Source organism: Leucopleurus acutus (genome assembly GCF_964270905.1).
Source record: "Leucopleurus acutus genome assembly, chromosome: 16".
NCBI classification, from domain to species: Eukaryota; Metazoa; Chordata; class Mammalia; order Artiodactyla; family Delphinidae; genus Leucopleurus; species Leucopleurus acutus.
Genome location: NC_139158.1, coordinates 43,826,175 through 43,837,433, shown reverse-complemented (window position 1 = coordinate 43,837,433; position 11,259 = coordinate 43,826,175). Strand labels below are relative to the sequence as shown.

Genomic DNA, 11,259 nt, shown 5'->3' with positions numbered 1-11,259 from the left:
TGGCACCAGGGACCGGTTTCGTGGAAGACAGGTTTTTTTGGTGGTGGTGGGGTGACGGTTCAGGCAGTAACGTGAGCGATGGGGAGCTGCATATGAAGCTTTGCCCGCCGCTCACCTCTTGCTGTGCGGCCAGGTTCCTAACAGGCCGTGGACCGGTAGTGGTCCACGGCCCAGGGGTTAGGGACCCCTGATCTAGAACAACCCCTCTCTTACTATCTCAGTCATAGCCTGTAAAGCATCTGCCTGAAGCTGCTGGAATGCAGTGTGGACACGGGGAGCAGGGCCGGGGTGAGAGGGTCCAGGCAAGAAGGTCTCGGACAGCAGCCTCTTTTCAATGCTGTCAGGGGGGAAGGAAAGGGAGCATTTGAAAATAACTGTACTTACCATCCTTCAGCGTCTGTGTTTAGGGCTATAAGCGCTTCCACAGAGTGGGAGGCCTTGCCCTGATGGACCCAGTGTCACTGGTAGAAGGATCCCGGGGCCAGGAAGCCTGGAGGCCGCGTGGCAGAAGATGGTGCTCAGCTTGCCTGGGCCTGGGCCTCCTCGATGCAGGGCACATGCCACCCGCCCTCCCTGCCACCTATGGTGATACCTGGCACTGTGCCCACCTGACCACCCGCCCTCCCTGCCACCTATGGTGATACCTGGCACTGTGCCCACCTGACCTCCCTGGGTGTAGTCAGCACACAAGCCAGACCTTGGGGAAGTGGGTCGGCCGCTCTTCACAGTGGAGCCCAAACAGGACAAAGCAGTACTACCATCTTTCCCGCCCTACTTTCTAGCTTCTGATTTGTACAAACGCATACAATCTCTACTTTCTGCTGCAGCTAAAAAACACGGCAGGACTCTGCTGGTTCCAGAACAGCCCTGCCCTCCTCACACACCTATGGGCTCTTCCTACCTCCAGGTGCACCCAGAAGTGGATCCTGCTGTCACTCCCCATCTCAGGAGGATTTCCAGAAGCCATCTCAGTTCCTGGAGGCTGGGCTCAGCCCCAGGTACACACGCTGAATTTAGTCTTTCTCCAGCCTAGGACTCTCCTGCCCTCCCGCACTTGGGGCCCCGACTTCCTCCTGCAAAAGGATCTCCTCCCTGCAACTTCCCCCAAACTGGTCCCAAGTCTCAGGATAATAAGAACAGAATGTGCTTGATGGTTACAGAAGGTGGGTCACTACTACCCACCCCCAGTTACTAGTATTAGTCACTTCTCACAAAACTCTGTGTGTGTGGGGGGGGTAGTATTACTACCCCCATTATACAGATGAGGAGACTGAGGCACAGGGAGGTTAGCCAACTTACCCAAGATCACACAGAGAGCAAGACAGAGCCAGGGTACAACCTCCACAGCTCAGCTCTGCGCAGACCACATGCCTCCCCAGCTACAGCAAAATAGAGCTGTCTCCTGTCAGATCAGGTAAACGTCAAAAGGGAACTAGAGAGGGTGTGATTAAATAGCATCCTAGAAATTCCATGTCTGGTTTGCATGAGTGCAAAAGTGAACACCGAGAAGTTGTGGTTTCTAAGATGCTGGGGGGACATGGGAGGACTTCTCACAAAAGCCCAGGGATCTATGGGCTTCCCTGGTGGCACAGTGGTTGAGAGTCCGCCTGCTGATGCAGGGGACACGGGTTCATGCCCCAGTCTGGGAAGATCCCACATGCCGCGGAGCGGCTGGGCCCATGAGCCATGGCCACTGAGCCTGCGCATCCAGAGCCTGTGCTCCGCAACGGGAGAGGCCACAACAGTGAGAGGCCCGTGTACCGCAAAAACAAAACAAAAAAAACATATATCCTCTTATCATGAGCATCACATTTGGATAAACTTAATCTGGCCACAAATGCTTTGAAATCAACTTTGCTTCAACACAGAATGTCAAAATAGGTGATGCACCGCTTTTTATAGGACAATTTCATATAAAACGTAACACCACTGCAGTCTTACTTTGTCACTAACAAGATCCTAAGTGTTTAAAAGAGCACACGAAGTATTTAGAATGTGCTAGAAGTCCAAGTAGACGTAGAAGCAGCATATGTGGAAAAGAGCAGCCAGGATTCTGTGTTCTGCCCAAGTTAGTTAGCGTTCAGTGCTGAAAGGACTTCTTTATTTAGGGTCATAATAGCTTTAGTGATTGACCAAGTGAAGAAACTGGATATGATTATTTTAAGTTTTATCTTCAGTTCCCTTTAGAAATGCTACCTGATCAGGTTCCAAGGTAGGAAGTACATCAGGCTATTCAAAGCAGCTTTGGAAAACAAGGAAAAAAACACCAACAGCCCAATGCAAAACTAACAAAGAACAAAGACAACTCACATACGTGTACACATGGCAGAGACAAGAGAATACTATAAAAAGCAATGATAAACCAATGAATACAACAAATAGACCCGAAGTTAAACATAACCTGTGATGTTGCAGAAGTTTGCATGGGAAATGCAGTCTCAGGAGCAGCTGGAATAGATGTTTATCTCCAAGTAACGCCCTGTAGCCATCCTGAGGAAGTGGAGTGAACAACTTTCAGGTAATTATGTTAGTGAAAATTTGAAAACTCGCCCAAAAGGAGACAACTGAATAATTTATAATATATCCATGCACATTTTAAAAAATGTTTAATGGAACTTGTGGTAATCATTCCACAATGTATATGTTTATCAAATCATCATGTACACTTTAAAGATGGACAATTTGTCAATTATACTTAAAGCTGGAAAAATGTTGAATTGTTTGATGCAATGCTCACTATATTAATGAATAAAGAAGGTACGCTATTTTACCCAGGAAATGATCTGATTTAAAAGCAAATCTATAGAACCAGACCGGAAGGAACTCGCCACATCAAATTCTAAACTGCCCAGGGAGGGGCGGAGAAGCTGTGCCCCGCCCACCCGACGCTGAGGAGGGGCGGGGCTGGGGCCTCAGATTCCGAGGCACTCACCGCCCACTGGCTGTCATAATCTCAGATTGTCACAGTCAATCTTCCGATTGGTCCTGGGCCGTCGCCTGATGATGATGTCAGCCGCCTTGCGTGCGCGCGGAAGCGCGCCTTAGTGGCCGGCGGATGCACGGAGGCAGCTCTTACGTGCAGGCCTCGGGCTGGTGGTCGCACGATTTGGGTGGGTCAGTCCGGCCTTCCCTCCAACCCTCTGGGCGGCGTCGCGGCGGCAGGTCGGGCGAGGTTTTCTTGCGCGGTCTCGGCTGTGCGGTGCACTGCGAGGTCAGGTTCCGGTGGATCAGGCCAAGCGTATTAGGGCAGCTGGGGCTCCATCAAGAGTCTGAGTTCGGGCATGTCTTCACCTGCCTTCAATTTGGGCAAAATATCCGGACTTTACACTAACTTCTCACAAGCCTAGGTGGTGATTTTTAAATGTTTAAAAACATCCATTTTTGCGAGAACTCAGGATGTTTCAAAGCAGCATCTACTTGGAGACTTCACTGGTCAGGTCAGGCACAGGTTGGCCACTCTGGGGGGGAAAAGGCCACTCCTCGAGGTGCCCACAACTTGAATACTCCTTACTTCTGGCAGCGAAAACAGAGTCCTGATTCTTAAGTGAGCTTTTAATTTAAAAAACAAGATGGGTGCACTGTATAAAAAATGAAGTCCAAGGACATGCGGCAGCAAATGCCTTGTCTCCACGTTAAAACCTAGAACCCAATCCCTAAGGGCAGCTGTCCTTACGTTTTTGCCAATCCTTCCAGAAGGTCCGTGCAAACAGAGCAAGCCTATATGGAATCTTTAAAAAAACAAAACAAAACAAAACAAACACAAAGCAGTTTCCTCATCTGTAAAATGAGGTTGAAAATGGTGCGAAGTACCTTGAGCAGTTCTTGGGATGTTGTTCTCGCTGCCTGTGACAACTGTTGTCAGCATTCCACGAAGTGTTTGAACTTCGTTTTCTGACTACCAAAGAAACTCAGAGGTGGTTTCATATTCGTATCACGGACAGGTCTGCCTCTTCTTTTCAAGCCCCCTTCTGAGGGGCTGCGAGCCCCTGCTGTGCTGAAGTGCAGGCCTGAATGCTAGCTTTTAACGATCTTTCTTTGCGCTATAGAACGCCCTGGTTCTGAAATTCTGAATCAAACCACAACAGGCTTGTGTGTTTGGAGTTGGCTGGGGGAGTGTTGGAGGGAGGGGACACCTGGTGGGAGGGGAGGGCCCAGTTGCCGTGGCTGGGTCTGCAGGAGAGGAGCGCAAGAAGAGCTGCAGCAGGCGTGCACACACACATACGTGCACACCATTCCTTAGAGAGACCGTGAAATAGCTCATCTTCAGGCTAAAGCAGGAGATTCAGGTTAAAGCCTTGTCCTTTCCCCTCCCACCTGGCCTTAGTTAGAAGGCAGTTTTCACACTTCATACAAGTCACGGTAAATAAGCCGACTGACCCATCCCCTGTCACACGTACCTCTCCGAACCGGGAGGCCACAACTCAACAGTAACTGCAAGGCCGCAAGCAGGACGGTGGCAGAGGACAGGCAGGGAGTGTCTTCATGTCTGGATCCAAGTTGCATCTATATTTACTTTAGGGTGGTTTTCCCGGAGAAGTTTCAAGCCCATCTTGTGCCTCATTTCAAGGAGGAAGCAGGTGAGATCCTGATGTAAGCAGCTTTTGGCAGGAAAGAGCTCTCCGAAGGGGCACCCTTTTGTCTTGTCACTTTAGCAAAGCTATATTGTCACTAACCTTAAACTAGGCTCCCCCATGTTCTACTCATCTCCTGCCCTAGCACACCTATCGAATTCTGATCACACAGTACCTTGCCTAACCTGTTGGTTCTTTCCGTAGATCAAAGAAATAAAAATGAATAATAATTAACAGGTGTACAGATCTATTCCCTAACTTCCTCTCAGTAATGGCATAAATAAACTGTGAACAAGACAGCATCTAAAGAAAAGATCACGCTGGGAATCTCCTGGTGGTCCAGTGGTTAGGACTTGGCACTTTCACTGCCGGGGCCTGGGTTACATCCCTGGTCGAGGAGCTAAGATCCTGCCAGCTGCATGGTGCGGCCAAAAAATTTTTTAAAATAAAAAATAAAGATCATGAGGAGTTGACAAGTCTGCACACTGTGGGAGATGGCTACGAGTCTGATACCCTAGCTCCATGATTAACTGACATTACGTCCCCTTTTCTCTTTAAAACTTTCATGGCAGGGACTTCGCTGGTGGTGCAGTGGTTAAGAATCCGCCTGCCAATGCAGGGGACACGGGTTTGATCCCTGGTCCAGGAAGATCCCACATGCCGCAGAGCAACTAAGCCCATGTGCCACAACTACTGAGCCTGTCTAGAGCTGGCGTGATACAGCTACTGAACCCACGTGCCACAACTACTGAAGCCCATGCACCTAGAGCCCGTGCTCCACAAAAAGAGAAGCCACTGTGATGAGAAGCCTGTGCACCGCATCGAAGAGTAGCCCCCGCTCGCTGCAACTAGAGAAAGCCCACGCACAGCAACGAAGACCCAACACAGCCAAAAAAATAAGTAAATAGAAAATAAATTAATTTAAAAAGAAGAATCAAAAAAAGAAAACCTTTCATGGCAGAGCAGCATCTTTAGAGGTGGATTTCCAGGACACGAGTCTGCCTTCTCTCCAGATTACCATCTTTCTGATCAAAACAACATTTTCCGGGGCTTCCCTGGTGGTGCAGTGGTTGAGAGTCCGCCTGCCGATGCAGGGGACACGGGTTTGTGCCCCGGTCCGGGAGGATCCCACATGCCACGGAGCGGCTGGGCCCGTGAGCCATGGCCGCTGAGCCTGCGCGTCCGGAGCCTGTGCTCCACAACGGGAGAGGCCACAACAGTGAGAGGCCCGCGTACCGCAAAAAAAAAAAAAAAATTTCCATTTCTACCAACACTTCCCTCTCGAGTATTGATTTTCAAGCATTGAGCGTCTGGAGCTGAGTTCAGTAACACTGATGTGCTTGGGAAATCGAGGAACAAGGTCTTTCTGGCCTCGCCTCCTGATGGGCAGGACAAAATTCTCTCCTTAGGAGATGGCAGCGGGGATCTGTGCTTCATGTCAACCTGGTCAGTTCTGAGGCCCATTCCGGCTAAGAAGGGGCATGTGTCCCCTCTGTCGCCTGGGCCTGCGCCTAGGCCCCGGCCACACTCATTTCCGGGTTCCCAGCCACCTGTCTCCAGACCAGCATTCCTCTTATATCTGCACCAGTACAGTAGGGACCAAGCACCATGGCTATTCAAGTTGAAATTAACTAGAATAAAGTATAAACCCAGTGCCCCAGTCACACAAGCCACACTTCAAGTGGCTGGGGGACATGTCCGCTCACCAGGCCCAGTGGGACAGCCTGATGCCCTCCTGCTCCCACTCCGCTCCTCGCCTATTTCTAGAAGCCACCATACTGTTTAGAGTTTACTAGTCTGTGGCAGAAATTGGGCTGAGGGTAGGGTAGCCAGCTAGTTCCGGTTTTCCTGGGACTTTCTTGATCATAGCATTGATGGCCTCATCTGGGAAGCCCCAGTCCTGGGCAAACCAGGGTGCTCGGTCCACCCACAGAGTAAGTGACGTCTGACCGAGCTCTCAGTGGGATGGGGTCAGAGGGCAGTTCATGCCCTTCGGTGGGGACACCCTGATGACACGTGCTCACTTGTAGATAAGACAGTCCTGCATTAACCTAAATACCCCCGAAGCCTCAAGTGTTAGAAGGCTCTGTGCCTGGACCCCCTCAGCCGGCTGGAGCCCCTCTGGCCCCCTGTGCCCACCTCCATCACCCCTGAGTTTCTCAGTCATTAGCCTTTGGAAGGGAGCATTCTGTAAGAGGAGTTGGCTGTCACTGAACCTGGGATCTTTTCTCTCCTGGGGCACTTGAGTGGGTTTTCTGAGGCCCCCAACACTGCTGAGATCTGGCCTTGGAGGATGGACCTCCTGCTCTGGGGGGGTTCTCGCTCCCCTAGCAACTCTATGAACCCTAAGGACCATGTCCGCCTTCCTCTTAGCCTCTCCCAGGGGCCCAATCACCCAGCGCCTGAGACAATCCCCAGGCAGGGCTCCGGGCTCAGGCCTGCATCTCAGCCAGGGAAACTGACCAGGGCTTGCCCTTAAGTACAAGCTGCCCCCCGTACAGCAGCCTCTGTCCTGCCTCCTGCCCTGTTCCTGTCCCACCAGCTCTCCGTCCAATCCCCAGGGTCAGGGCCCTTTGCTCTATCAGAGGGGAGTGAGATCCTTCTCAACACAGCAGCAATGTCCACCTTGCCCAGCCATCCCCAGCGGACGCCACAGCCCCAGGGTAGAGGTCCCTGCTATCTGTGCAAATTCCCCCATTCCTAATCCTAACCCACACCCCTAGCCCAACCTTTTGTCACAGATTTACCTGGGGAAGCCATGTGTCCACAAGATCTCATCTATTAATCAAAGGATGATGGAAACTTCTAGTTTTCTTCTCTTTCTTTACTTTGGAGAAATGCAGTTAGGGTTGGTCCTCAGGGTCAATAAAACCAGAATCCAATTCTGATGCCCCCCAGTCCCACCTCAGTACTTCTTCCTCTTGAAAGCAGTTCTCCTCCTTCTCTTTGTAAGGGAGTAGTCAATGTAGCTGCTTCACTTACAAGCAATTATTAGCTAACTCCAGGTATCTCACCTGTTCTCATCCATGTGACTCCCAGCGCAGGTGCTAAGGGAGGGCCCAGCACCTCTTTAGGGGATTCTAATGTGCTCTAAAGTGTCTTAATGGACAGCTAGGTTGTTTTTGTAAAATGCCAACGCCAGCCCCACCCTCAGATATTCACAAGTATTTGGTCCGGGATGTGCAGCCTGGTGATTTTTCAAAGTGTCCCAACGGATTCCTGTGTGCGCAGGCTGTGAGCCCGGCTCCCGTACACCTGTGTGCACACCTGTGCCTGGGGCAGGTGCTCGGCCCTGGACCTCAGCCTCTGCAGTGCCTTCCGCTGTGCCTTCTGCTGAGCTTGTTGCCTTTAACCCTCCTTCTCTTGCTCCCCCTCCCCAAAACCTACCAAACACATCAGGCGAGGGGAAAAGAAGCAACGTTCCTATTATCATTTTATTCGTCAGAATTTCCAGAGACAGGGTCTCTACTGGGCAAGTAGAAAAATAAAGAATTTTACTACTTTGAAAAGGCAGCTATGACAAACAAGTGTACGCCGAGAAAAGCGCCCCTGGGACTCGAGGGAGCGCAGGGTTCAGTCTGGGGGTGTCTCCCCACGCCACTAGCAGGCCCAGTCCTGGAACCGGAAGCAGTCACTGGCAATCTTCCACACCGTGTTGCTGGGCGAGGCCTGGGCTGTCAGGATGAAGTTCTGGTTGAAGTCCCGCTGTTTGTTGCCCTCAAACTTCACTGTCCCACAGATCACCACGAGGACCGTGGTCTGGCTCGGGGTGGCTTCATCGTGAACGGGCTGGCAGTCTACCACGTTGATTTGGAACTCACTGGAAGGCAGCATCTCAAAAAACTCACTCAAGGACTCTTGTCCCGAAACGGCGTTGCCGTTCCACACCAAGGTGGCCGTGCCCATGTACAGGCGGGACAGCAGCCGCCGCCTCTTGTCCATGGTGGTGTAGTACACGTTCACGAACTCCTCAGCGGCACGGCAGGCCTGGTCCACATAGGTCTTGAAGTCCACGGACGCCATCTCTGGCCCCGCTGAGGAAGGCCTCCACCCAGGTGCTTCCTGTACCTGGGGGAGCCGGGCTGTGGGGCAGGAAGGTGAAAGAGACCCTGTGTGAATGCCACTGCCCATCCTGCCGGACAAATGAATATCCTCCTCCTCTGGTGGCGGCAGAACAGCTACACATGGTGGAGAGATGATTCTAGGCACACACTGGTGCTGACACCTGGTCTGACTAGGCCTCAGTTCACTCACTTTAAACGGGACCATCCCCAGCTGTGCACAACTGCAGTGTTGGATGAAAAGAAGCCGTGTACACCACGTGCTTAGTTAAAAAGCCTGAGACCCACATGGTCTGCAGTGGTAGCTATTACTATGAATTTTAACGGTTTCGTTTTATAAGCTGTAGTACAACTGACAGTGGAAGGCCGCTTTTTTCTGGAAGCATGGAACAGCTGTGACTGCCCTAGAGAAGCGGGTAAAGGGACTTTCCTGGCGGTCCATTGGTAAGGGCTCCAAGCTTCCAATGCAGGGGGCACGGGTTCAATCCCTGGTCGGGGAACTAAAATCCCACATGCCGCGCGGTGCAGCCAAAAAAAAATTAGAGAAGCGGGTAAAGACGCTGCACCCTGGGGAAGGGAACAGTGGCCCTCAGCTCACCCACAGGGTCTGCGAAGGAGGAGGCAGGTTTCCTAAGAGGGTAAGAGAGCAAATGCCACGAGGACAGGACGGGACCAACATGGTGGCCACAGTCCTCATGACGGGCTCTGAGAAGCTAAGCTGGTGCTGACTGGAATGAGAAGCTAAGCTGGTGCCAAGCTCCTGGGAGCACAGGGGAGCCCCGTGAGCCGAGGAAAGACAGGCCAGATAGAAGAAATTCTATGGGGTGCAGGGTGGTGGCAGCAAGTTAGAATTTCAACTGTAGGCGAAATGTCACATTTCCTTAAAGAAAGGTCCAAAAGCACAAAGCAAAATTATTATTACTTTTTTTCAGGGTATGGTACAACTATTATAGCTGTATTCTTTTTTGCACGATTAAAATATTTCACTAAACAAAAATCCAACAGAGGACAACATTACTAAAATAGTGGATGGGTTTAGATTTACAAACTTAAATACTGAATATTTTTTTAAATTTCAACAACCTTAAAAAATAAAATCATCTTATGAAAGAGATAAAAGATCCCAGGCAGGGTTGGGAAGGAGTCAGGCACTCTTAAGGGCGGAGGAAGGTGTAGGCCTGAGCCTCCAGGAGAGAACTAGCCAGGCTGGGCGGGAGCTCCCACCTAGAAAGCAGCGCTGGGTGCCGAGCGCTGATGCGGGGTCCTGTCACCCCCTCGGGGACCTCAAGTCCAGCCTCCCAAACACTCACTCCAAGTTCCTATTTCCTAGTGTTTTACATTCGTACACCACGTCCTTTAATGGTCGCTGAGAACGGATGAGGGTGTTACTATAACAACTTCGCTAATGAGAAAAGAAAACTTACGTGTGGATGGAGGTCACACCCCTGATTTGTCACTACAAGAACTTGTTGCCGGTACGACGCGGTCCTCTCACTGGCTCCTGCCCTTCTGGGGTCCAGTCTGGGGCTCAAGGTTCCGGGATAGCCAGTTTGTCATTTCCCGCTGTGGGCCCGTCTCCCTCGCTGGACTCCCCATCAACCGGCGTCCACGCGATTCCCCAGCACCTCGGGCCTCCGCCTCCCGAACGCAGCTCAACCAGCTGCCCGCCCGGGCGTCCGCAGGGAGGGAGGTCGTTCCTGCGGGGTTGCGACCGGCCCAAGACCCGCTGCGGGACCAGCCGGCATCCCCACCACGCGGGGGCCACCTACCTGCGCTGGGGGGTACCGACCTACGCGGGGGTCACCTACTTAAGCAGGGGGCACTTACCTGCACGGGGTCACCTACCTGAGCAGAGATCACCTACCTGCGCTGGGAGGGGATCACTTAACTGAGTCGGGGGCACCTACCTGCGGGGGTCACCTACCTAAGCGGGGGTCAGCCATCTGCGCGGGGGTCACCTACTTGAGCAGGGGGCACTCACCTGCACGGGGTTACCTACCTGCCCGAAGGGCACCTACCTGCGCTGGGTGGAGGTCACCTACCTGAGTGGAGGGCACCGACCTGCGTGGGGCACCTACCTGCGCGGGAGTGACAGCGGGGCGGCGGCCCTAGTCAGCACCGGACAGCGTGGGCCTCAGTCAGCCGGGTAGGCGTGGGCGAAACGACCCGGGTCGGCGCAGGTCGGCGTGGGCGGCTCCGGTCACGCGGGCCGCGGCACAACGGACTTTTGGGCCGGGCCCGCCGAGGCTCCGCGCTCCTCCGCTGCTCGCCCGAAGCGGCCCAGGAGGAGCCGCCTCCAACGAACCCCTTCCTCCCAGCAACCGCCTGGTCCGGTCGGCGCCTCCGCAGGTTCCCGCGCGCGGCCCCCCAGTCCGCGCAGACGCGAATGCCCGGCCTCCGCCCCCGCCCCGTGACGGGCAGCTGTGCCAGCCAGTGGGACGGCGGACCGCAGGCTAGCCCCGCCCATGTGTGGCAGAGACGAGGCGGCTTCCGGGAGAGACGCTTTCCCAGAAGACCACGGAAAATCCACGCTCGAGTCTTCATTGGTCAATCTGGGTCACAGACTCCGGCCCGACGTTAGGTAGGGCCTCTGATTGGACGAAGCTTCGCAAGTCCCGTCCCCGACT

At 53.0% G+C, this 11,259-nt stretch overlaps 1 protein-coding gene across 2 annotated transcripts; it reads right to left on the bottom strand.

The window, feature by feature from the left end:
* Window positions 1–7,987: 7,987 nt before the first annotated feature.
* Window positions 7,988–10,989, bottom strand: NXT1 (nuclear transport factor 2 like export factor 1). Of its 2 annotated transcripts, XM_082858289.1 has the most exons (3): window positions 10,711–10,989; window positions 10,057–10,329; window positions 7,988–8,653 (listed from the first exon to the last, which is right to left on the bottom strand). In XM_082858289.1, the coding sequence occupies exon 3, from the start codon at window positions 8,592–8,594 to the stop codon at window positions 8,172–8,174; it is 423 nt and encodes a 140-aa protein (XP_082714415.1). In that variant the 5' UTR covers window positions 8,595–8,653; window positions 10,057–10,329; window positions 10,711–10,989; the 3' UTR covers window positions 7,988–8,171. The 2 variants fall into 2 exon arrangements, with proteins under 2 accessions (XP_082714415.1, XP_082714416.1); XM_082858290.1 differs by lacking the exon at window positions 10,057–10,329.
* Window positions 10,990–11,259: the final 270 nt, after the last annotated feature.